At 58.3% G+C, this 24,970-nt stretch overlaps 2 protein-coding genes across 3 annotated transcripts in view; one reads left to right on the top strand and one right to left on the bottom strand.

Annotated features, from left to right (window-relative positions):
• The window catches only part of NEK6 (NIMA related kinase 6), a 79,988-nt gene extending 58,386 nt beyond the window's left edge, over window positions 1–21,602 (top strand). For both annotated transcript variants that reach the window (XM_032308760.1, XM_032308759.1), the window contains exons 7-10: window positions 266–373; window positions 10,365–10,459; window positions 18,236–18,349; window positions 21,492–21,602. In XM_032308760.1, coding sequence (XP_032164651.1) covers window positions 266–373; window positions 10,365–10,459; window positions 18,236–18,349; window positions 21,492–21,602 — 428 coding nt within the window. The remainder of the gene's footprint in view (window positions 1–265; window positions 374–10,364; window positions 10,460–18,235; window positions 18,350–21,491) is intronic.
• Window positions 21,603–24,119: 2,517 nt separating this feature from the next.
• Window positions 24,120–24,970, bottom strand: part of PSMB7 (proteasome 20S subunit beta 7) — a 64,980-nt gene continuing 64,129 nt past the window's right edge. Inside the window, exon 8 of the mRNA XM_032308762.1 lies at window positions 24,120–24,404. Within this exon, the coding sequence (XP_032164653.1) occupies window positions 24,293–24,404 (112 nt within the window). The 3' untranslated portion in view covers window positions 24,120–24,292. The remainder of the gene's footprint in view (window positions 24,405–24,970) is intronic.

The following is a 24,970-nucleotide window of genomic DNA, read 5'->3' as shown; positions in this document are numbered from 1 at the left end:
TGCCCCCGAGGCCTGGGAAGCCGCGTTGCCTCTGCTCTCTGTAGCTCTGGGGACATCCGTGAGGAGGTGGGACCATGCCATGTCACCCAGCCAGGCAGGTGTCGAGTATGGTGCCTGTCCTTAGGGGCATCAGAGAGTCCAGCTCGGGGCCCCCCACGTGCCCGCGCCGGGAGCCCCTGAGGACAGCCACGGTGCTCCGAGCAGCCCGTCCCGCCCACCCGCCCTCACCTAGCCCTGCGCCAACCACCTTCTCCTTCTTCCGCAGACATCAAGCCCGCCAACGTGTTCATCACAGCCACGGGGGTCGTGAAGCTTGGTGACCTTGGCCTGGGTCGCTTCTTTAGCTCCGAGACCACCGCAGCCCACTCCCTAGGTAAGGAGGCCTGTCCCACGTCCCAGCAGTGGCTGGAGGTCCTGCGTGACCGCGTGGCGGGAGGCGAGCGTTCTCCCCACTCAGCCTTTGGTTCGTTAATGCCAGGAAATGCCTTCTTGAGCCCTAGACCTCACTTACCACTTCACGCCAGTGACCCAGAGGGGGTAAACGGAGGCCCTGAGAAGCCTTGGGTGGGGCTCCGCTGCACCCTCACTCTGTTCCACGCCCCTTCTAGAAAGGATGGCATCTTGTGCGGCTCTGTTGCGGTTCGAGGCAGCCGTGTTGTGTTGTGTTCCCTACATGGGACTCAGTCTGCTCCTCCTGGTGGGGGACATTGGAGCTATTTTCAGTTTTTGGCTTCTAAACAGTCAGTTTTGAAGCTTGAGGGACAAAGTTCTTACCCAGCAGGAGGAGACAGAGTGCCAGGGAGCTCGTGGGGACAGGAAACAGGGACCCAGTGAGCTGGAGGGCAGGGTGCACAGGGTGCTGCAGGACGGGGGGGCCTAAGTGTCGAGCTTGCCAGGCTGGCACCGTTCCAGGAGCTCGGGAGCACCCAAGGGCTGGACTTGGGCACACACTTGGGTTTCGGGGTACCTGCAGCGATGCCCAGTTCAGAATCCATTACAGCGGTACGGGACCGGGTGTGACTCGCAGAATGGGGGAGGACGAGGCGTTTGCGTTTGATTAGGATAGAGAAACCCGCAGAGCCCCCCACGGAACGTGGACATAGGGTCCCCCGTGCGTGACAGCAGGGCATCTCAGCGTTGAGCCAGGGCCAGGCGGGAAGGACTCAGATACGACAGGCACATCCGGCCCCCACCCGGCCCGTTCCTGGCTCTCCGAGTTGGCGTCGGCCAGGGAAGGTGCTCCTGTGCCAACGCTGACCGCCTGCCTCGGATCCTACCCTGTCCTCCGTGGTCTTCTCCGCCCCGAGCAGGCCCCCACGCTCCCCCCAAGTGCCTCAGCACGCCGGGAGTACAGAGAGCAGCTGCTGGTGACCGCGGAGGAGCTTTCTGGAAGATACTGTCTCCTGGTGGAGTCTGTCACTGCCCAGGGGCTCAGGGGCTCTCAGGGCGAAGCGCACCATCAGGGGAGAGGTGCTAACTGGGACTCGACAGCTCTGAGCTGCTGGCTGGCGTGAGCGAGTGTGTATGCATGCGTGCGTGTCTCCACGAGTGTGCGGATATCTGAGTGTGGGGGGTGGGGGTTGAGAGCACGTGCAGGACCCACCATCCCCTGAGATTACAACACTGTACTCACACCTCCAACAGCCACGAGGGTCCGTCAGATCCTCTGTGCAAACGAGGCATCTGGAACCCGGGAGCTGGACTGATTCTTCCCATTAACGCAGTGGCAGAGCCAGGACTCGAACACCGGTGTCTCCTGCCGAGCCCACGCTTCCTCCGGAAGCCCAGGGCCGGGCCTGGGAGGGTGGTGCTGGCTCTCCCCGTGCAGCCCCCAGCCCACCGTGCGGGGAGGCAGCCTTGGCTTCCCCGGTCCCCTCCGACCCTTGCCTAGGACAATCCAAGTCTTTTGGTGAGTTTGAGACTGTTTATCTCTCTGGTTTAAGAGCTTCAAAAGGTCAGACATTCAAGGGCAACTGCAGAAGAGAAGAGTTCAAGCCACTGGCTCTGTCCCCTGTCAGTCAGGCCCCTCCACTCCGTTCCTCCTCACAGAGACTGCGGCGCTCGTCAGAGCCCGTTAGGATCACATCATTAGGAACGGGCGCAAATACGGGCTCGTCCGACAGGGTGAGTTTATCGACTCGGACTGGTGCACTTATTATATTAATGAGAAAGAATTGGAACTTGGGAAAAGGCTGCTCGCTAGGCCGGACTCTTCCCGAGGCCTCCGAGCAGCAGCCCGGCTGAGTGACGGATGGAAGGAGCCCTCCTGGGGCTGCTTACCCATGTCCAGGAGTCACCCCCCCCATTCCCCCGAGCGGAGAGGCTGCGGGGAGCACGGCCAGGCCCTGCTCCCAGGCCCTGCTGTCAGAACCGAGGGCTGGGCTCCACCACAGGCACAGCCCAGAGCTGTAACCTGGGACGCAATCCCCCAGACGCGGGGGAAGGGCCCCCTCTCCACCGTGAGGGTCTGCAAACAGCCAACTGAGCCTTCTACGCACACTTGGTCGGGCCAGAGATTGAACTAACTGCCACTGCGTTGTGGCTCTGTGAGGATGCGGGGTCCGGGCTCCTTCGCCCTCCATGCGTGGCTGTGAATGATGTATCCACCGCACCTGCGCACCTACTATGCAGGGATGCTGGGGGGGGGCGGTGCAGCCACGTTGCCCTGGCAACCATCTCCTCTCCCGGGCCGCTGACCCCCAGTAAGGCTTATGCAAATCTCATGCCCTCCTGCCTCCCCCCACCTCCAGCCCCCTTCCCGCCCCTGTATTTGCTAACACGAGGCTGGCATGAAAGGGCATTAGTCATGCCATGGCCGGGCTGACAGGTGCGGTACCCAGCGGTGGCAGAGCGGCTGCCTCGGTGTCAGGAATCGGAGCCGTAATTAGAGCGTGGAGCAGAATGAGCGTCAGACGAATTACCAGGCAGCAGATCATATTTGTCAGGAAGGATTGCATACATAAAAATTAAGTGACAGTACACGCCGGCGTAATGAAAGAAAAATGAAAGATTTGCCTCTACACAGCTCACAAGCTACAAGCAAGTGTCTCGCTCCGAGCCACGGCAGCAGCTGCAAGACAAATGCTAGGGCTGAGAGCGCAGGCCCCGCTTGTTCGGGAGCAGTGACAGGGCGGCCCCAGGCTGGGCCCAGGGCTGGGCAGTGCCCGGCCTCACCCTGCCTCTCGGGGCTGGGGAACAGGTCCGATCGGGGGGAAGCCCCATCGGGTGCAGTAGTCCGAGTGCGCTGGCTTCCCCAGGCTGTCAGCCCCTGGCCCGACCACAGGGCATAGCTTCCTTCCTTCTCCCTTGCCCGGGCCGACCGCCCTGGCCCTGGGCTAGGGGCTAGGGACTAGATTATGCAGCCTTCCCTGCTCCGAGGAGGCCTGCAGACTGGCGTGGGGACAGGGACCGTCAGTCCCGCAGTGGACTGATAAAGGGGTGGGTAGAACCGTCTCCCAAGGCCTGCTGTGCACAGGCACGGTGTTGGCCTCCCCATCTCTGAAGTGCATTGCCAGACCGGGGACCGCCAGGGGCCTGGCGCTGCATCTCCCCCTTCCAGGGCTGTCCTTTACTTCAGTTTTCTTTTGTCCCTGACCTCACCAAAGAGGTGATTTAGTGAAAAAGACAAGGTTTAAAAGATGTTGAGAAAGCATTCTGCTTTTTAAAAAGTCATCCCAACAAGATTTCTGCTCTCCATTTGACAGACAAGGATGCTGAGGCCCAGAGGGAGGGGTACTACATCCCTGTGGTCACCTGGCTAGCAGGGACGAGAGGCCCTTGGGGTGTCATCTCTCCTCCGGGTAGAGCCACAGCGTGCTGGGAGGTGGGCTTGGGTCCCAATGAGCTTGAGCTCACTGGACGCCCAGACATTCGGGAGCGAGGAGCCCTCCCACCCTGCCAGCAGGGGCGGCCTGGGACTCTGGGGGCTTGTTCTGGGCAGCAGGGAAGGAAGAGGGAACATCCTGTCCTTGCCACACTTGCAACTCCTCGGAGCCTGCCCGTGCTCGGCCCCTGGTGGGCCCTGGGGAGCATCTGCTGAGTGGGCACGAGGTCCTCACAGCTAGGCGCCCCAGGGGATCCCATCAGTGGGGCACAGAGCACCGTGCAGACCCCTTCCCTGGACCTACACCTCCCATCCCTGCGGCCCAGGTCACTGGGGAACCATTGGCCCAGAAAACTTGCTTCCGGAGGTGGATCCAGGTTCTGAGCGCTGACCTGGCAGGAGGCGGGGTCCCAGGAGGTTGCATATGGCTGGCAAGAGGCACCTGGCTTGTCTGCCACACCCCTGGCATTTTCAGGGCACAGACTTCCTAGATGAGCTGACGCCAGGGAGGGAAAGAGAGTCTCCAGGGGCCCACAGAGGAAGAATGGAGCCTGGCTGGGAGACAGACTACAGTTCAGCTGTGCGTTCACTTGTCCACTTAGCAGGGCACGGGCCGGGCCCCAGGCCGCTCCCCAGGAAGGCCCCTGTGCCCCTTAACAGAGGAGGAAGCCCCAGGTGCCACGAGGGGAACACCTTCGCCGTGTGACAGCCTGCAGGGTGCTCCAGCCAGAGCCGTGAGGGGCCATCCAAGACGCCCCCTCACCTCGAGAGAGACCCCGACACGTGGATAATGGGGTGCTGCCCAGAATTGCAGCATTGTAGCATTGTGTGACCCGATGGGCAGCTCCGCTGGAGACCCTCAGTGTGGGAACTAGATGTAGCAGATGTTTGTATGGATGTAACAATCCAGAACTAGTCCACGCTGAGGAAAGGGCAGTGTTTCCTCCAGGGCGGGGCTTCCCCCATCCCAGGGCCGCGGGCCGCCCAGCATAGGGCTGGCTGGTGGTTTGAGGGGGACCTGCTGACGTGTGATACAGGTGACCCTGGTAGGAGTGTGTGTGTGTGCGCGCACGCGCGCGTGTTGGTGTGTGTACGCACCCAGAGGGCCAGAGTGGGGGCCGCAAGGACAGTCCGGAGAGGCCTTGCCTGCCAAGCGGAGGACCCCTTCCTTTCCCCCGTGGGGGCTGAGCAGCCAGTCTGATGTAGGGGGCAGGGGAAGGGCGGGGAGAGCAGGACAGGGAGGCTAAGCCAGTGCGTGGTTCAGGCCAGTGAGGTGGGGGCAGCCACTGGGGGCAGAGAAGAGGGGAGCCCCCACAGGATGGGGGGCCTGGTGGGGTGGTAGGGGTGGGGGGTTTCCTAGGACAGATCACAGACAAAAATGCAGATCCCAGGGCCCAGCTCAGAGGAAGCCGCTCAGGTTCCAGAATCTGGTCTTCGCTCCCTCCCGCGTCGTCCCCCTGCTCCCTTTGCCACCCTCAGCCCCCCTGTCCGCAGCTCCCCTCACCCTCCTGGGCTCCGCGGGGCCTTCCCAGAGCCCTTCCCTTGCACATGTGGGTCAGTTGCACTGACCCACAGAGGGTCAGTGTTTTCAGTCCCTGTTTTCCACGGAGGGAAACCAAGGCTCCAAAGGGTGAAGGGGGGACTCTGAGGACCCTTGAGTGCAACCCATCTGTGGCCCCAATGGGCAAACTGAGGCTGGGGAGAGAAGTGTGTGCAGCCTCTCGTCCGCGCACCAGCCTGTGCTGCTCGGGTTGCACCCACGGTCCCAGCGTCCGGGCACACCTGCAGTGGGGGGTGTCGGGGGGGGACCCCACGTTTCTCCGGCCGTTTTCAAGACCACCATGCAGGAAAGGAGTGCGGCCCACAGACGCCAGCCTCTCCTTCATGTGAAATCTCTGCCTTTTTCATATCTAATGAACACGTTTCAAACACGGCGAGCATCTCCAGACGTAGCAAAGTTTGTTTTGACAGGAGTGGCTCGTCTCCTGGAGGCGGCCTCTTTAATCAGCTTCCGCTTTGAGGTCCCACGTCCTCCTCTGATATCCACCCAGTTTGAAATCCGGGAGTTCTAGGCAAAGACGGCGCTGGGGCGCTGGCGCTGGGAAGGTCGGGGTTTGCTAGGCTCCTGTTTCATATGCCAGCCCCGTCCCCTGCTGCGGGGAGCGATGGTGGGGGCCGGCCGGGAACTGGCAGGTCCAAGGAGAAGGAGAAGGGGCCTGTTCAGTCTGAGACCCTACGGACTCTGTGCGGCTGCTTGGCCGGGGCCCCTGGGGCAGGACTATGGCCCGAGCTGGGTGAGGCCTTCAGGGGGCTCCTCCTCTTGTCAACTTCTCCCACTCTTCCCCAGAATAGCGGCTCCCCTGGGGTTTGCGGCTACATCCTCGGGGCCCTGCTGCAAGCTTGGAACTTCTTTGAAGTGGCTCATTTTATCTTGAAAACTCGTGCAAGTTGTGCGTGGTGCTTCATAATGTTTGAGTATCTGTTGTTGGGCTGGAAAACAGGTTTTACAGACTGAGTCCAAGGAACAGCAGGCAAAACACCAACACCCCAACTTTAAGGCTTGCAGATGGGGTCCGGGGACCTGGAGAATCTGCCTAGGGGTGGGGACACGAGGACCCAGTACCTGGCAGGGATAGGCCAGTGAACGCTCAGTGAACGCTTCGCACGTTCATTTGTTCCCCAGGTGTCTGAGCATCTGAAAGCAGGTCGGGGGCTGGGGGAGGCTGTGCTCAGCTCCGCAGACTGTGACGGGCATCAGCATCTCCCGGGAGCTCGCGAGAGAAGCAGAGTCTGAGTGCCAGCCCTGGAGATGCTGAGCCTACAGTTCTGGGGTTGGGCCAGCTTCCAGATTATCAACAGTCTCCCCCAGGGGATTCAGCCGCAGCTCCTGGTCAGCCCAGCCGTTCTCTGTGTCCTTCTGGAAACTTCCGGAGGCTGGCAACTCACTCCTTCCTGATGGGCCCTCTCCTGGGAGGGCCGAGCGCAGCATCAAGTCTCAGTCAACATTGGATGCAGAAGGACAGGTGGACGGCTGGACAGACTGATGGGTGCATAGATAAGCAAACAATAGGTGGGTGATGATGGGTGGGTGGGTGGATGGACGGACCGACGGATGGATGGACAGACAGGTGGGTAGAGAGATTGATGGACAGGTGATGGAAGGGTGGGTAGATGGCCGCCTGCAGCCCTGACATCTTGGGAGGAGGTCATTATCACCTTTGGGGGTTTGCCTTCCCCTTGCTCTGTGGAAACGGGGGTAAAAGCAGAAAGAGCTATGGAGAGGTTGAAGATTGGGGGGAGCATGGAGGAGAAGGGGTCGTAGTACTCTCTTTCCCCACATGCAGGCCTGAGGAAGGATCTGGAGCCCCAGCAGAGGAAGAAAGTGGTGACTGAAGAGAGGGACAAACCAAATGCCCAGGCCTCACCGAGCAGCTGGCTCTCCCTGGCCGGGGTGGGGCAGGGGAGGGGAGTGGGGGGGCAGCTGAACCTCTCTGGAACACAGAGAGCCCCGGAGGCAAGGGGACCAGCACGTACAAAGACACGGAGGCAAACTGAAGAACAGGAGGGGTTGGGCCAGGGTAGCTGTGTGTGGGACTCAAGCAGGGACCTGGCACTGGCTGTTTTCTCTAAAGTGGGCCTGGGCTCTCCGCAGGCCATCTGTCCCCGAGTTCCTCCTCGAGAAGCCCAGGTGGGTCTCAGATGAGTAGAGGACGAGTCTGAGGGTGGTGAGAGGCGTCAGCGTCAGGCTGTGCTCCTGGTCCCCAGGGGCTGGGCCGGGGGTAGGAATGCACGGTAGCCAGTCCCTCGCTGGGGATGGGACCTCTGACCTCCATTCACAGCATCCTGGGTTCCAGAATCACAGACACTGTGGTCCAGAGCCACTGACTGAGAGCTGTTTGGATCCCGTGCTGTGGTTTCCGAGTAACAAGTCATTCATTTCGTACTTGCCCATTCATTTCGCTCCCTTGTGACCAGAATATACAAGGGGCTGCTACTTGAAGGTGCAGTTTGTTTACAAAACCCCCCAAGGATTCATATGTTCACTGACAGCTCTTTCTGCTGAACAGCAGTTAGCCTGCTGATAGGATGACACATCTTTCCAACATGTATTTAAGTGATGGCTGCTGTCCTTATCGGGGATTATTACCACCCAAGGGTGGTTGGTGTCCACATAGAGCAACAATCAGGGAGTCCCTCTGGGGTGGTACATTAAGTAGATGGTGCGTTAGGCTGCAAGAAAATGGTATTAGCAGTGATACGATGCAGACAGATTCATAGCTCAGTGAGGAGGTGCTTAGAAGGTGCCCCCTGTGACCTCATCCTGGGCAGGGCATTGGGACCCTTTGGGAAACAAGGTCCTGCCCCAGGGAGCTCAAGCCCAGAGCAGGACTTCCCTCCTCTACAAGTTCGCCGTAACTACTCCTCACCTGTCTCTAATGAGATGAGACACACAGGAAGATAATAAAATTTTCAAAGAGCTAAACTTTTCAGTGGCAAGGACTGTCCCTAAGTTTGAGCTTACGAGTTTTTCCACTTATTCTGGTGTTCCGCTGTCTTCTCTTTTTAAAATAATAGTGACACCATCAAATGGTAGTTGGGGCTTTGTGTTTTATAAAACACCCTTACCTAGCAGAACCAAAGTTGTCCCGAGACTTCTTTGGCCCACAGATTTCTGAAGCCTGGACCCCTGCTTTGGGGTGTTTGTTCTCCCCTAGGGTCCCGTGAGTTCCATGGTGCAGGGCTTCCCTCCTTCCTAGGTCAGAAGCCATGTCTCGGGCCCAGCCTCTGCCAAGCTGGACTCCGGCTCCTGACTTTAGCTGGACCAACAGCCGCCACCATCACCTTTGTGTGGGATCCGCAGGCCTGTGAAAATGCTCTGTGTAGCAGCCTTCAAGGTCTGATCTCGAAGTATCCAGAACAATCGTCCTCCAATCAGACCACAGATCTGGTTACAAACCAGACTCTGAGCCCCTCCTCAGCCCGGCCAAAGCAGCCCCTCTGCTGCAGTGTGCGTGCCTCTGGGGACAGCGAGCTCTCCGCTCTCAGGAAATCCTCTTCTCTCTGTACGGTTCCAGATCACCGCAGGCGTGCCCCTCTGCTTTTTAACTGAGATGTCACATCCATACATGTCCCGTTCTTGATAAAAATGCGATCGGGTAGTGTGTGCTCTTCTGGGCCTGGCTTTCACTCAGACTCCTGTCTGTGACTTCGATCCCTTTGGGGACGTGTACCTGAGGTTCGTTCTTGTTTGTTGCTGCGTACTATTCCATTGTGTGAGTAGGCCACGCTATCAATTTATCCATTCTTCTGTTGATTGGCGTTTGTTTCCAGTTTCTGGCTATTAGGAGTAAAGCCACTTTGCACATTCTTGGTCATGTCTCTTGATGGACAGAAGCACTTGTTTTTCTTGGCCATTTCCCTGGGTGCAGACTTGCCAGGTTATGGTGTTGGTGGTATTTTCAGCTGTAATAGATGCTGGGATTAGATGGTTCTCCAAGGTAGGGGTACCATTTTTTGTCCCTATTAGCAACACACGAGGGGTCCAGTTTCTCCACACATCACTAAGTTGATTTATAGCAGACTTTTTAACTTTAACTATTCAGGTGGGCAGTGGTAACTGATGAGGCTTTTAATTTGCATTGCTCTGATGACTTACGAGAAGAAGGTCGTTTCATGTGCTTCCCAGCCACTTGGGGTATCCTCTTTTGTGAAGTGCCCTGTTAAGTCTCCTGCAAATTTGAGGGTGGTGGTGGTGGTTTGTCTTTTACTTAGTGATTTATAAAAGTTTTAAAATATATTCTGCATACGGGGTCACTGTTGGGTATATGTATCCTGTTTTCTCCCAGCCTATGGCTTGCTTCTCAATTCTCTGAACAGTCTTGCAGGGGAACTGAAGTTCCTAATTTTAATGAAGTCCCCATTTATCAGTCTTTTCGTTTATGGTCACTATCTTTTCTGTCCTTGGTTTGATATAAGAAGTCTTGGCCAACCCCAAGTCTGGACCGGCCAATCGGTGGCAGCCAAGAGCTCGCTCTCTAGAGCCCAGAAATCTGGGTTTGAACCTCAGTCCTGCCGCTTTCCTGAGCCTCCATTTCCCCATCTGTAAAGTGGGTGTGCCTCACTGCAGGAACAAGAACGTGTGAACACGTGTGATGCTCTCTGGTCGGCGTTAACGGGTGGGTTTTTCCCCCACTGTGGAGAGCCTTATCGGGGCTCTTCCAGGAGTTAAGCACTCGCCTGAAAGGACAGTTGACCAGTCATGTCCCAGAGCCGGATCCCGCATCCCAGTCCCCTGGACGCTTGGCAGAAACACCTAACCCCAGCTGCCCAGCCCCCAGACTGAGTGTCAGGTCTCCAGGGGCTTTTCGTGCCCTACCCAGCATGGAAGCCAGTCTGGCCCAGCCCTCTCATCTGACTGAGGCGGGGACAGGAGGAGAGGGAGCCCGAGGCCCAGTCTCCCCAACGCCCAAGCCTCCCCCGCCCCTCACATCTTTCCCTGCACAGAGCGGAAGCGCCCACCCACTCCCTTCCTGTATTTCAGTGGGGACACCTTACTACATGTCGCCGGAGAGGATCCACGAGAACGGCTACAACTTCAAGTCTGACATCTGGTCTCTGGGCTGCCTACTGTATGAGGTGAGTGTCTCTGGGCTTTCGGTGGGGTGTGCGTGACAGGGGCCTGGCCCGGGCAGGGCTTACCCCACCAGCTCCAGGTGGGACCGCAGGGCTGGGTGACATCCATCCTCCTCTGGCATGGGGTCCATCTGGGTCCTGGCCTTCACACCACTCGGCCCAACATCTGCCTGATTAATGTCAGGCTGGAGGAGCTTGTTAGAGGCATGGCTGGTGACAGACAGGGGCCCGTATCACCCTTGGGCAGCTGCAATGAGAAACAGGGTCCCATGTCTGCCTGGGTGACAGAGGGGGCACAGGCTGCCCCAGTTTCCCTAGTAACCAGGATGCATTCATCCACTGTCGGTCATTCACCCGTGCATCAGGCCTCACACAGGGCCCTGGGGACAGAAGGGGTCAGCTCTGGCCTGTGCTCCCAACACGCTCCTCACAGAGGGTGTCCACGCTCTCCCAGGCTCGGCAACACGGGCCTCACTAAAGACCACTGTCCCCTCCCCTGAGCCGTGAAATGGAGCCACCGCATGGCCATTTCCAGATCTGGAGGCCATTCTGGATGGAGGCACGGGAATATTTCTGAGTCTTGGCAGGCTCAGACAGGAGATGACATGAACACGTTGTGACCAGCCACCCCAGAGGTCTGGGAGCACAGGCCATCCCGAAGCCACGATGGTGTTGCAAGCCCCCAGGGGAGGGAGGGAGGCCTGAGCCCTGCAGTACCTCCGAGCTGGCGGCCGCAGCCTCCAGCATCCTGGGCTGGACCATGTAGGGCTGGGCAGCTCTGGGATTCTGTCTACTTGCTGAGCCCGCCTCCCCATCTGTAAAATGGGCCTAGTCCCCACCCCGCACCGTCCCCGTCCAGATAAATGAAAGAACAGACTGGAAAGGCTTTGAAAAATCCTCCAAGGAGCACAGTTTGCTTTCAAAATTGGAACCTTGATAGTTTGTCTGCTTTCCCCAGAGCGAATTTGAGCATGTGTGGGGTCTGGCTGGGAGTGAATAAACTAAAGAGGCTTGTTATCAAGCTGACGTGGCCCGTGACTGCCAGGCCAGTGACACTCAAGATAGTGCCGAAGGGGCACCCGGGGGTGTTTGGGGGTCACAAAGACTGGCTTTTTTGCTTCCTTGGGACTGTGGACTCTGGGCCTGGAGCACGTGGTGCTCAGGTATAAGCTGAAGGAATACGTTGTCCACTGCTGGTCCAAGTAGGGCGTGTGGTGGCTCCTGTGGCCGGAGTCTTTGGCAGTCAGCCCACCTGTCCCTGCGTTACTGAGTGAGACTCTGAGGTCAGAACGGGTCCCTTCCCAAGGTTTAAAGTTCGTGATGTCTCTGTTGTAAGAGCTGACGTTTCGTTTTAAAGAACTGGCCCAGTGGTTACAGAGGAAGCAGGGGGCGTCTGTGCCTGGGACCCCCTGCCCCTGGAGGTCAGCAGCGTGTCATTGTGACCCACACTGTCATCTTGAAGTGACTTGGTCCCTGACAGAGATGGGGCACAAACCTGCTTTCTAGGACCCGGCAGGGCATCTGCTGTGGGAGGAATTCTTTGAATGGCCCCCGAACAGGAGCAGCCAGGCTGAGGTGGTGCCCGGCTGGTGGCTGCAGTGGGTTGGGGCGTGCGGGGTGGTTCCTGGCCCTCGGGTGGAGGAGGGCTGAGTTGCGTTTTCTTCCCCCATCTCGGTCTCTGTGCACAGTCCGGCTGGTGTGGGGCTCGGGGGTCTGGAGTGGCTGTGGGCAGGCGGTGAGCTAGGGAAGGACCGCGGGTGCGGGAAGCAATCAGGAGGGAAATCAGCATCTTTGGCAACAAGAGAAAAAGAGATGAAAGTCAGCACAGTCGTCAGCAAGGATGACAGGAAAGAAAGGCGTGTAGCCGGTGTCCCACATGCCTGCACGTCCCTAATAGCCCCAGAGGGCCGGTTTGATTTGGTTTTGCTGAGGAGGAATTAAAACCCGGTAAGCAAACCTTCAGCATCACACAGAACCTCTGGTCCTAGGGTCTGTCACCCAAGATGAATCACGAGTTCGGGGTCTGTCCAGCCGTCTCTCCAAGTCCAGGTGAACACCGTGGCCACCGGGCCTGCGAAGGCCAGTGACAAGGCCAAGCCCAGGTCATAGGCCAGCCCAGCCCTCCGCAGGCTCCATGCACCAGCATCAGCAGCCCTGCCCCTCTGCCCAGCCTGGGGTCTGAGGAGCGACTTCCATCCCCCGGCCGCCTGGGCATCGTCCACAGCGTCAGTCCGCAGGGTTAGGTCCTGCTGCTCGGGGACTCCCAGGACCAAGCAGATGCCCTCAGTGTGGCAGGGCTCCAGGGTGTGCGAGTGTGAATCCCAGTGTGCGCATGCGTGTGTGCGTGCAGGCAGCTAACTCGCGGCGGTAATTCAGGTGAGTGTGTGCGGGGCCCTGGCATGGGCCACTTGGGTCGGAGGGACCTGAGTTCAAAGCTCTGCTCTTCTCGCTTCCTAGAGGCCCTGGGGGAGCAGTCAGCATCTCGCTCCGGGAGCTTCCCTGGCAGCAGTGCACAGGAAGGGAGGCTGGCTCAGAGGAGGCCCCCAGCAGTGGCAGGCGGGGGTCCACGACTCACCCTCGCTGACCCCGCACCAGCCATATGGCCGGCACCTGCCCTCTGCCTCCGGCGGCGAGGACCCCGCACCCGGCCACCTTCCCCTTTCTGCTCTGGCCAGCGGGAACCTGAAGTGCAGCTTGGCCTCTGTGCCCGTGGAGGACTCGGCTCTGTCCTCCAGGCTTCACGGATCTTGTCCCCGGGCCAGGGGTGGGTTGGTTCCTCTCATTTTTCCGTTCTGGGTTTGGGATTTCCGGAAGCTGCTTCCTGCTTTGGGGAACCCTGAGGGTCTCTGAACATAAACAGACACTCGGGCGAGCAGGGTGTGAGTCCTGGCTGTGACGGGCAGCGGTGGCCTTCTCCCGGCGGCCAGGGGACGGCAGCTGACTCCCCGTGCTCATGCCAAGCCTTTGGCACAGAGCTGCTCGCTCCCCACCCAGGCCCCGCCTGAGCCTGGGGTCCCGGGAGGCGGTCCTCGGCGTCTCGTCTCCTCTGCCGCCCCTGAACAACGTCTGACCAGGCTCCCCAGCTTCAGACCCTGGGCCAGCCGAGCTCATTAATTTGTTGGCAGCGTGTGGGACCCTGCGGCTCGCAACCGGGGAGGGACGTCTGGGCAGTGGGAAGTCAGGGAAATCCGTCAAATCCTTCGGGCCTGGTCGTCCTCAGGGGCACTGGGCCCGGATCTCCACCCGAGGGCCCGGGGCCTCCCACAGAAGAGGGTTTGCGAGGGCCCGGGAGGATGTCAGGCCCCAGGGGTTCTGCTGCGGGCTGTCACCCCTCTCCCCACTCCGAGCCCTGCAGGGAGCGGATGTTTCCCCGGCAGACAGGGAGGGAGATGCATCTGGGCCCGGGGCTTGGTAATTGGGAGAAAGCCTCCCGCAGACACGGCTGGTGCTCCCGCTCCCCAGCCTGTGGCGTGTTCCAGGAGCGCCAGCCTGCAGAGCCGTGGCGGGGACGCCCCCCCCGCACACCCCCTCCGGGCCCCGTCTGCAGATTGAGCGTGGCCCAGGGGGAGGCCACCTGAGCCAGGGTGACCTGAAGGGACGGAGCGCGGCCCTGGCCTTCCCCGACCCCAGCCTGGGCCGGACGTCTCCGGAGCCTCCTGTTTTGGTTTTCTCCGGCTGCTGTAACAGATTACCACCAAGCTGATGGCTTCATACAACTTATAAAATTGCTCATTTGCCGTTCTGAGGGCCAGAAGTCCAAAAGCCACTTCAGTGGACAAAAGGCGAGGTACTGGCGGGGCCAGTTCCTTCCACAGATTCTACGGAGAATCCGCTTCCTTGTCTCTTCCGAGGAACACGGAGAGATTACCTGCACTCCTTGGCTCGTGACCCCCTCCTTGTCCCCCTCTGGCAACTCACCTTCTCGTCCTCCCCCTTACGAGGACACTTGTGATTACATGTAAGACTCGCCTGGAGCACCCACATCCTTCCCACCTGGGGTCCTTGAAGGGATCTCATCTGCTGAATCCCTTTTGCCATCAAAGGTAACAGGTTCACAGCGTCCGGGATGAAGATGCAGACATCCCTGCGGGCCTTTGTTTAGCCCACTGTACCCCCTGTCACCTGCAGCCAGGTGTTTGCTGAGGACCCCCTGAGCTCCCCTGAAGGTTCTCCCAGGCTGGTGAGGAGCTGTCACGGAGCATTTCGGCTGGCTCGTCCTCCCCCTGCGTGGGGGCCTGCTGGGACCCATCTCAAAGAGGTCAGCCTGAAAAGGAACAGGCCGACGGCTCAGCAGCGGGGAGCGGCACTGCCCTAGACTTTGGGGTGAATCACAAGAGTCCCACGAGGCCATAAGGGAGGAAACGGGCTTAGGGAGAGGCACCCCAGGGTCACACAGCCAGGAAGTGGCCAAGATGAGCACTGGTCCCCAGGCCGCCTGTCAGAGCCCACCCCGTGGACAGGAGCCAGGCCCTGGCCAGACACAGGGCTGGACGCACGCGCCTTCCCGAGCCGGCGCTAGGCCCCTTCTCCCCAGCGGGTCCGCTCGGGTAGGCATGACTGCATGGAGAGGGGCCTGTGGGCCTTGGCCCAGAGCCCCTGTGAGAGGAAGGCCAGGCTGTGAGGAGCCCCAGGTGACAGCAGCACCCCCCCCCTCAGTGGCAGGAGCCCCCAGCAGAGATGCCGGAGCTCCGGCACCCCAGGGCTTTGTTTTCCTTCCCCAGCACGCCCCGTGGAGGCGCTGGCCCACAGGGCGGGCTCCACAGCACGCACGTACACACGAGCTCAGCTCCGGGCACCGAGCTGACGGAATTGGCTGGGCCAGTGCCGGCCCCAGGACCCTCGGCAGGGGATCTTCTCACGGCAGCCTCAGCGGACTGAGAGCTGGCAAGAAAGCTGCGGGGGAGCCAGACTGAGGACCAGCTGCCCCTGGGACAGAGCCCTGCTTGGAATTCTGGCTGGACCCAGAGAAGAGTCTGGGTGTCCTTTGGCTCGCGAGGGACCAGGGTTGTGGACCATGGGGTGATCGGCGTCTGTCGTTCCTGGATGTGCTTGGGAGATACTAGGTGACAAGATGGGTGTCCTGACAGGGCGGGAGTCCAAGGCATTTGCTGTCATCTCTGAAGTCAGAGTCCCCTTCTCCCTCTGACATCTCAAATCACACACCAGTGTGTCTGAGCCCCGCTGGCGGGGGGCAAGCGGCCACAGTCTCCCACGTGCCTGGCTATGTGTCATCCCGATCACGCCAGAGAGGACAAGTTGCGCATCTGAGGAGCAGCGCTGAGAGCCACAGCTCTCGGTGTTCTGACACGGCCACCAGGATCGGCCCGAACGGCGGGTCCGCCGCCACGTCCACCAGGCGGCAAGGGGATGGGGGTGGGGGTCTCCTGGTCACCCGTGCCAGGATCTCCTCATTTCGGATAATTGTTCTAATCCCAGCACCTCGAGCAGGCCCAGAGGTTCCTTCACAGCCTGGCGCCCTGATCCGGGTGGAAGGCGCGTAGCCGGCAGCGGGCGGGACGCTGCTGTCCCTAGACGCTGCCTTTGTGGATGGAGAAGCCGCTGTCTCAGCCCCCGCGGCGGAGCCCTCTTCTGACCCCATCGAGGACGGTGTGGGAGCGTCCCGCAAGAGAGGAGGAACGCTCTGAAGGGGCTTGCGTCCCCCCTAATTTCCGGGGCCCTTTGGGGATCCTCACCAGCAAGGTCTGTGCCCATCCCAGTGGCTTGTTGAGAGGATTAGCCAGTCTCCCTCCCAGGTCCCACACACGGGAAACCAGGGCCTGTGTTAGGGCACCAGCGTTTTTAAATGTTCCTTCTACTCTGAACAGAAACACTTTCCAGGAAAATCCATCTTAATCATGCAGCCCCGACTCGGAGGGCACCCAGCTCACCCCGAGTGACCGCCCTCGAGCCTCAGCTGCTCTCTACCGTGGCAACAGATGTCCTTTTGAAACTGTCCAATTAGCCCTTCACACCGAGGCTCTCATTCCAGCTGCTGGAACTGCATCACCCAAGCCGGTGCCATTCTGCACACCCGGCAGTAGGCCGGGCTCCCCGTCAGGCTGGCGGGGCCCGCAGTGGGCAGGGCCAACACATGCCCTTCCCGGCCCAGGGGTCCCTCGCCGCAGCTTACCTGCAAGGGGGGGTTCCACAGCCCTCCTCCAGGGGCTCGGAGCCCCTGGTCATGGGCGGAGAGGTGAGGCTGGCCCCGAACACCCCCGAAATCACTCGGCATGGCCCTGGCACCTGGGCCCACAGGTGCTTCCCCACAGGTGTGGACCCCTGGGCCTGGGTCAGAGGCAACCACAAAGTCCCCAGGCCGCACTGTGCTGCCTCCTCAGAGGCCTTTTGTAAACCCAAGAACATCGCCTGGGCTCGGAAGCCCCCTGGGCCCTCCTGAAGGAGGCCAGACCTGCCCGTGGGGGTGAGCAGAGGATGGGGTCAGACTGGGACACTAAAGCTCGGTGGGCACCTGCACACCCAACACCCACGGCCTTCTCCCCGCCCTGCGCTAGGGCTCGCTGGCCGGCCCTCGGGGCCTGAGGCCAAGTGAGGATCCCTCAGGGGCCGGGGAGCCCCTGGCCGAGGAGTCTGCACAGAGTGGCCTTGGCAGCCCGGCTCCCCAGCGGACAGGCAGGCACAAAGACCCGACGGCACTTCATTAGCAGGAGGCGTTGGGCGTCTTCTGGCGGCAGGCAGCAGTGAGCCAGAGTGACGAGAAGCACTTGAATCCCATTACGGGTTCATCAGCGGCGGGGGTGGGGGGGGGGGGTGGGCACTGTGCCTGGCGCAGCTGCCCTGAGCTCCCACGAACCCCGAGTAGTGCCGTGAGGGACAGGGTGGGGAATCCGGACACCCTCCTGAAAGGGGAAGACTGGTAGCTCCCCGACTGGGGGAGACCCCGCTGGGCCACCGTCACAGTCCTCTCGCTTCCCAGTGCCCCAGGGTGGAGCCGGTGTCCCCGGCCTCATCAGGCTGGGGACACCCGTGCCGGCCGAGCCTGCCCGGAGCCCTGCAGGTAGAGCCTTTCCCATTTTGTGGACTAAGAAACAGGAGGCCAGACACCCAGCAAGAGTGAAGAGCTGGGACTCAGGCAGGCTGCGGCCAGCTGCGGAGCCAGGCGCTTGCTGCCCCTCCACCCCGGAGCTTCTGCGAGGCATGGGGTCCCAGACCCCCGCATCCAGGGCTGCCGGCTTCTGCAGAGAGCACCAGCCACTGCCCCGAACTCCAGGCCCTCAGGCTAGTGAAAACACCAGAATGAAAACCAAAAATGAAAGGCCTCACCTCCCCCCGCCCCCAAAATGCTAGTCCTTGGGTAATTTCCTCAGTGCGTTACTTAGACATCCTCCCATGGGTGTCTTCAGAATGGAACAATGCACCAGAGCGAGCCTGCTGGGCGCAGGCACAAATCCCAGTGAGCAGGGCCTGTTTCCCCATCTGCCATGTGCACGCGACCAGAATCGGTCCTGGAGAGCTGCGGCGTGAGGCGGGTCGTGTGACAGCACACGGCTGGTCCTCCGTATTCAGCTCCCCCTTCCCTGTTGCCTTTAAAGTTTTACCACTGAAGCCTCGTGCCACTGAATTTGCTTGCATGATAAGGTTCAGTTCAGTTGAAACTGCTGTTGTGTTGTATCCCAGCTCCCTCAGGGGTTTTAAGAGATCCTTCTGGACAGTCCCCATCAGGACCAGAGGAGGACAGCACCCCAATCTGGAGGGGTCCCTTTTGCCCCTGGACCTCAAGGCTGCAAACTCACTTTTCTTATCCCCCCCTTTCCCCCGCAGATGGCAGCTCTCCAGAGCCCCTTCTATGGAGATAAAATGAACCTCTTCTCCCTCTGCCAGAAGATCGAGCAGTGTGACTACCCGCCTCTCCCTGGAGAACATTACTCGGAGAAGGTGAGTTTGCCGCCACCAGGCCTGGGAAGCTTTACGGCTAGCAGTGGCTTGAGAGGAGAGCCATTTCCAAAATGCCATGGCTGTGGGTGTGAACTTGGTTCTCTTAACTGGGTGAAAAGGGAAGATTTCTGGGAAAGTGACGCAGGGGCGGGGGGGTATGGGGGAAAAGTAGATTAATTTTACTAAAGAGGTTTCACGGACACCATTGTGGGCCCCCACAGCAGTACGTGGCCCAGAAACCAGCAGGAGCTGGCCAGGGAGGCCCCGTTGGCACACTTCTGCCCATTTGGCTCCCAAGCCGGTGCTTGAGTACGAGGCTGGCCGCTGCAGGTCCCAGAGGCAGGCTCTGTGCCGTGTGGGACAACAGGAACCAGACGCGGAGGCGGGAGGTGGCAGGACCCCGGGTGCCCCATCCGCTGCGCTGGCTGCCACTCCGTTCCCATGACAGGAAACCACGGCAAACAGCCTGGTCTCCTTGGGCTCTTATTTGCAGCGTTTTACTCTGGGTGTGAGGGCTCTGGACACAGACAGTTCTGGCATTGGGTCCGTGCCAGGTCCCAGCTGCGTGTGCGTATCTCCTCCCTCAGTGCCATCTTCTGGAAAGCAGGGCTACTGTTCACCCCTGTAAATAGGATGTGCAGATGAAACGACAGGTTTACAACACAGTGTGGCTAAGGGTGTGGCCCCTCTTCCCTGTTCCTGGGCGAGTCGTTGAACTCTTCGGAGCCTCGGTCTCCTCGTCTGTAACACGGGGATAATCCTAGAGGCGTCCTCCCGGGGTCAGCGTAAGGATTCGGTAATGCATATGATGTGCTCAGCTTAGCACCGGGCTCACACTGACCCCAGTGCCACCCAAAGGAGCCACCAACTGTAACAAAGGGCCAGGCTCTGGGTAAATGCTGTGCCGACTCTCCATGCTCCTTCTGTCGAGGGCCGCACTAGTGGGTGTGGGGCGGACTCCGGGACCTCCCTGGGCCCACCCTGCGGACCACAGGCTGTTGTGGCAGGACAGCAGCTCACATTTATGACTTACCGTGGGGTCCTTCCCCACCTCCTGTTTTACCAAGGAAACTGAGACACAGATAGATTAACGTAACTTGCCCAAGGTCACGTAACTCACAAGTGGCGAAGGCGGGATTGGAACCCAGAGGTCCTGCACGCGGCCACTGTGCAGTCCTGTTTCTTGATGCCACGCTTCTTCGGGAGCCAGTGGTCCCGCTGGGCTAAGGTGCCACCCGTGCAGCTTGCTGCCGTCCCAATCCTGGAGGTTCGGAAGGCTCTGGAAGGAGCAGCCCTCGTGCACCAGGGGCTTGGGCTGCAGGGACCAGGTGTCCCAGCGGGCCCTCACGCTGTGTCCAGGCAGAGCAACCAAAAGAGTCATCAGCGACCCCTCTTGGCAGCCCTCACACTTAACACCACGCTCACTGGCATCTCAGACTCCCGGAGGACGAGGGTCAGGGTCGGGAGGACGCACTCCTGGGGAGTCGTCTGGTGCCCTTCTGTTGTGGCTCTAGCCTCAGCGGCTTGACAGAGTTCTTCTGCGTCTCCCTGAAGAAAGTACTTCAGTCCTGGACTGACAGTTGGCAGGACAGGTCCAGTTAAGAGATTTCATAACCAAGTTCATAGTTGCATTTGGTTTTTCTTTTCTCACCTTTTAAAATTTGAAAATCTGTGTTATTTAGAAGCAGCTTAGACTTGGACCTTGGAGCACATTAGAACTTCTCTGTGGCCCTTTCCCACCTATAAATGGGAACCATAATCTTTGCCTTGTAGACAGAAGTTGAAATGAAATAAAACCGATAAAGTCCTCCGCCCCCTTCTCCCAAGTCAGTCACTCCGACTCTGTGGCCTCGCACATCCCAGAGCATCCGGCTTTCACCAGCTCCGTTCAGCATTTCTAGGCCGGGTGTTAGGAAGTGAGAGGGGCTTCTCTGCACTGGAGTTGCTCAGCTCACCTCACTTTTGAAGTTCACGCGTCACCTCTTCGGGGTATAAGACACGTTATTGTTGTTTCTCAGGCTTTCAAACAGGCTCTCACTGCCAACTGCGTAGTCTCCTTGCTGCGTAATTGGGAGTCACGATGACTTTACCTTCCTCCGTTTTCCTTGGGTACATGAACTTGTCAGGGGCCACTACTGCGGCCTTCCCCTGAATATTGTGAGATTCCGCAAGATTCCTAAATGGACTGTCTGGTCACACGCAACCTCCCACTCCAGGAGTGCTCAGGCCGCCCACGGGCGCAGCCGCAGCTTTCGGGCCAGGGGTTTCCCAGTGTTCATGAAGCAGCAGAACCCCAAAAAGGCGGCACATGGGTTGCAGAGAAGCTCACAGAAGCCCGACCCTGGGAAAGCTCGTTTGCAGCCTGAAACACCTCGGGTGTGAAACATGGGAGCGCGTCCAGTAGCCCCAGGGCTCCCGCCTGACCCTTCCAGCCTCCGCAGACTCCCTGAGCACAGCCACCAAGTCCACAGGAGCCCTCTTATTCAGGACCAGCCCAGCCCTCTCTCTGCTGCAGCCCCCCAACCCCGCAGGGCCAGCCGGGCCCCTTCTAGCACCAGGTATTTAAATGAAAAAATTGCAGTGAGCCCAGTGATGCAAGTTAAGATGTAGGCTTTTTAAGGTCATTATTTTAATTACCATTAAAATAATTGGCACTCTGGCTATCAGAAGAACCGGGGCGATCAGAGGCTCAAGGCGCCCCTCCCCCACCCCGAGGCAGGCGCAGCCTTCAGTGTCTGTATAATTAAAAGCTCCGTCTTTCATGAGCACAATAAAGAGGCCAGGGGGTGGGCAGACTGCAGCCCTGCTGCATGTTAATGCATTTATTATGATCAATAAGCCCTTGCCTTGAGTTCTGTCCTCTGGTTTGGGTGTCGGCATGACTGACAGCACACACACACACACACACACACACACACACACACACAGAGCAGTGTGGGCAGTTGGAAGTTCACAATTGTTTGGACAGAGCCACTCACAGGGTCTCCAAGTGTGGCCTTGGGGCCTTGGGCTCTAGCGCTGGCGCTGGCGCCCCTCGGTGGCCGTGGTGGGCCCCCGTCTTCGCTCACCCATGTGCCAGGCGTCCCCTCCGGTAGGAGGGCAGAGCCTCCCGAGGGATAACATGTTATCCTCTCCCTTGCAGTTACGGGAACTGGTCAGCATGTGTATCTACCCCGACCCCAACCAGAGACCCGACATCGGCTACGTGCACCAGGTGGCCAAGCAGATGCACGTGTGGACCTCCAGCACCTGAACACGGACGCAGCGCGCCGGCTCAGAGCCGCTCCACTCTGCCTCACCTGAGTCTCCTCTCCGAAGTGGCCGCCTGGTAGCCTAGATCAACTAAGACCAGAGGGTTCGCCGGGTTCCCCAGAGCAGGCCGGGCTTCACAGCAGATGCTGAGTGCAGAGCAGCTGGGGGAGGGGCACTGGTCACAGGGTCACTGGTGGTCACATTCGAAAGTCCTTTCTTTAAACTGTGGACAATCTCAGCTGGCTTGTTACCAAGGGTGGGTGGTTCGGCGAGCCCCCGGCGCAGCCCTCGCATCTGGACTGTAATGTGAATGTCTAGGATGATTCCTTCAGTGACCCGTCAAGGTTTGTAAGAACGGGAGAATTGCAGGAGACTGTGTGATTTGTAGTGAGCCTTTCAAAATGGTTAGTAGCAAGTTCAGTTTAGCTCTTAGAATCTTTTAAAAAAAAAAATCAAGCTGTGTGCTTGCTCTGTTGTAAAAGGATAAAATGGAAATAATTTTTTAAAGTAGAGTGGAGATTTTCCAAATATTTTTTATCTACATTTATAACTTGATCAATGACGATGAGGAGAGCCCAGCATCTGGCACAGAGTCTCAGAAGGCACCTGGTCTCTCGAGAGCCACGGCTGTGTTCTTGTGCGGCCTGGCCCAGCCCGCCTCTCCTGATCACCGGCTCCGCCCCGGGCACCTCGGGCACTCCCGCCATCGCCTGCTGGAAGGCCGGCAGTTCATTTAACAGTGTTAAGGGTCTGTTCACCTCTGTGGGAAGCTCGGGATACAAAAAATAGAAATATAAACCATGCCCTCAGGCTGTTCTCTGTACAAGTTCTGGTTCTGCAACTGCCTACCATGACCCTGGGCACCTCTCTTAGCCTCTCTGAGCCTTAGTTTCCTCATCTGTAAAATGGGACTAATAGTGTCTACCTTCAGCCTTGCTGTCAGAATTGGAAATAAAATAGGCAAGTTACCTAGCATTTTGTAGATGATCCCCAAAATGGTAGCCACTCACCTGCCCCTTCGCAAAACTGAAGTCCATGGACCATGTAAGTCAAGAATTAACGTACAACTAACTATATGATGTGTAGGAAACCAGAACTATGTTCATTTATTTCTTGTTCCCAAATAGGATTAACTGTGAAGACTAATTTATAAATGTGAACTTAGGGAAAACTCAAGCTCTGAAGGAAATAGTTTGAATTTTGCTTTTCTACTCAAGTTAATCCTCATATGGTCTAAGTTGTCACCCATCGACCTGGTGACAGTTCAGCCTCCAGATAGAGACGTGCCCGCCCACTCAGCGTCCTGGTCAGGTGCTCTGACTGCAGCCGACTTGCTGACCAGGGGCCCAGGCCTCCCTGGGGGTAAAGGACTTGGGCTGGGCCACGGCTCTGTTCCCACGTGTGAACTCTGTTCTACTGTAACCCTGCCGGGTTTGGGACATTTTCTTCAGATGCAACCTTTGCTTTGTACTTGTTTTCCATGTTTGAAATAAAATGGGGTAAGTGGGGTCACTTCTGCGAGTGAGTACGATTCATGGGTAACTTAAAAACAGCCTCATGTTACAGCACAATTTCCCCAGATGCCTTTCAAAACAATTTCTCAGGCCCCAGACATTCTGAGTAATCTTGGAATTTTTTAAGCTCCCCAGATAATTTTGATCATCATCAGCCAAGACACTGCTCTAAATAATTCCACTGTTCCTCCTACCCTACTCCCTGCAGTTTTAACAAAGGAGGCTGCCCCCAAAATGGGCTTGCTCTGGAAGACAATGGTGCTGGGACTCTCCCGTGTACCCCAGCCACGCTCTCTCTGGGGGGAGAGTCAAGGCCCGATCTCCTGCCTAGCACTTGCCACTAGAAGTTTTTGATTCCACACAGAGTTTTTTGCACATATTCTGCTTATGGCTCTCAGAGCCTCTACTGTGTCACCCGTGGCAGAATCAGACGCGGATGACTTGCTTTCTGTACACCATGCTCCATTCAACACCATGAGAGCAACTTTGCCCACCAGGACCCTCTGGAGGCATGAAATTTCAACCATTCACCAGGCCCGAGGGCCTGTGAGATGATGGTACCCTAATTATTACAAACAGCAAGCCGCAGAACATTCCACTGACTTCTGTGAAAGTGGCCGACGAGCAGTGGACCCAGTTTTATGCAGCTAATGGCGAAGCCAACTGTCCACCTACCTGCTTTTTCTTGGTACTTAGAACTGATGTCTCTACTTTTTTCCTACTTGGCTGCTAATTTAAAAGGCTGTGCTGCCCTCACTCTAAATAAAGCAAAACAAAACAAGAAAACCTGGGACCACCCCGAACAAAGAGGAGAAGTTTGCACAAGGATGGGCAGAAAGGTTCCACGACAGAGGAGGCCTCACCTGCTTTTGGGAAGAGGGTCCTGTTGCTCTCAGACCTGTGTGAACGCAGACGGGCACTGGGGGAGGCAAGCCTATCCTGAAAGTGGGGGGGCAGGTTGATGAGCTTTAGTGACTAAAAAACCACACAACCTCCAGACCTCAGCCATTCCATCCGGTTTTCATTTTTATTGGGTCTCATTCAGCAGACACTGCGCCAAATGAAGGTCTTACGGGGGAGCCTCCACTGCCCCTCCCTCTCCCCCCCATAGAGCACAGATCAGCCCATCAGGGTGATTCCTGTGCTGCTCAAAGCCCAGGTTCTCCCTGGACACCATTCAGGAAGTGTCCATTGTTTGAACTGTCTCTTCCAGCACCTCGATTTCCAGGCTGGTGACTTTTTCAGTGAGGACCGCAGTCGTCCCTTTCTCACACCTGTACCGGCCAAACCTAGTGGGAGAGAATCAAAAGCAGAGTTAGGATCCCCTCAAGGAGCCCAACAGAGGCCTGGAGAGAGGGACAAGTACTCAGGCAAAGCAGCAGCAGGACTGGACTCAGAGCCTGGCCTCCTGCTTCCCAGCTCTGGAACCCCGGGCGGAGGGGTACTCCACTGCCCCAAGGCTCACTCTCCCCGGTGCTCAAGGGCTACAAAACAGGGGTGCCAGTATACGTGTGCCCCAAAAGCGCTGAGAGAGAGCACCTGGCACTTAGTGGGCCCTCACATTTCCCTCTCCACCTCACCGTCCCCAAAAGATGCTGGAAAGCACCTGGCCATTTGCCTTTGAGCTTCAACTCCCCCAAAGCACCCTTCAGTATCAGCAGGAAGCGGGCCCTTTTGTTAGGCTGTCATCACCCTTCTCTTGTGTAGAAACAAGGATGACCTAATTGTTACCTTAAACACTAAAAACATGTGGAAGCGAGAACAGTATAAAAATGACCCGCAGGCAGACTCTGGACTTGTCCCTCTAGACCACACTCCTGAGCCTCGAGAAGGGTTAGCTGTTCCCTGCGGCAGT

Source organism: Mustela erminea, chromosome 12 (genome assembly GCF_009829155.1).
Source record: "Mustela erminea isolate mMusErm1 chromosome 12, mMusErm1.Pri, whole genome shotgun sequence".
NCBI classification, from domain to species: Eukaryota; Metazoa; Chordata; class Mammalia; order Carnivora; family Mustelidae; genus Mustela; species Mustela erminea.
Note: the sequence above shows the minus strand (reverse complement) of the source record. Positions and strands in the feature narration are given on the sequence as shown.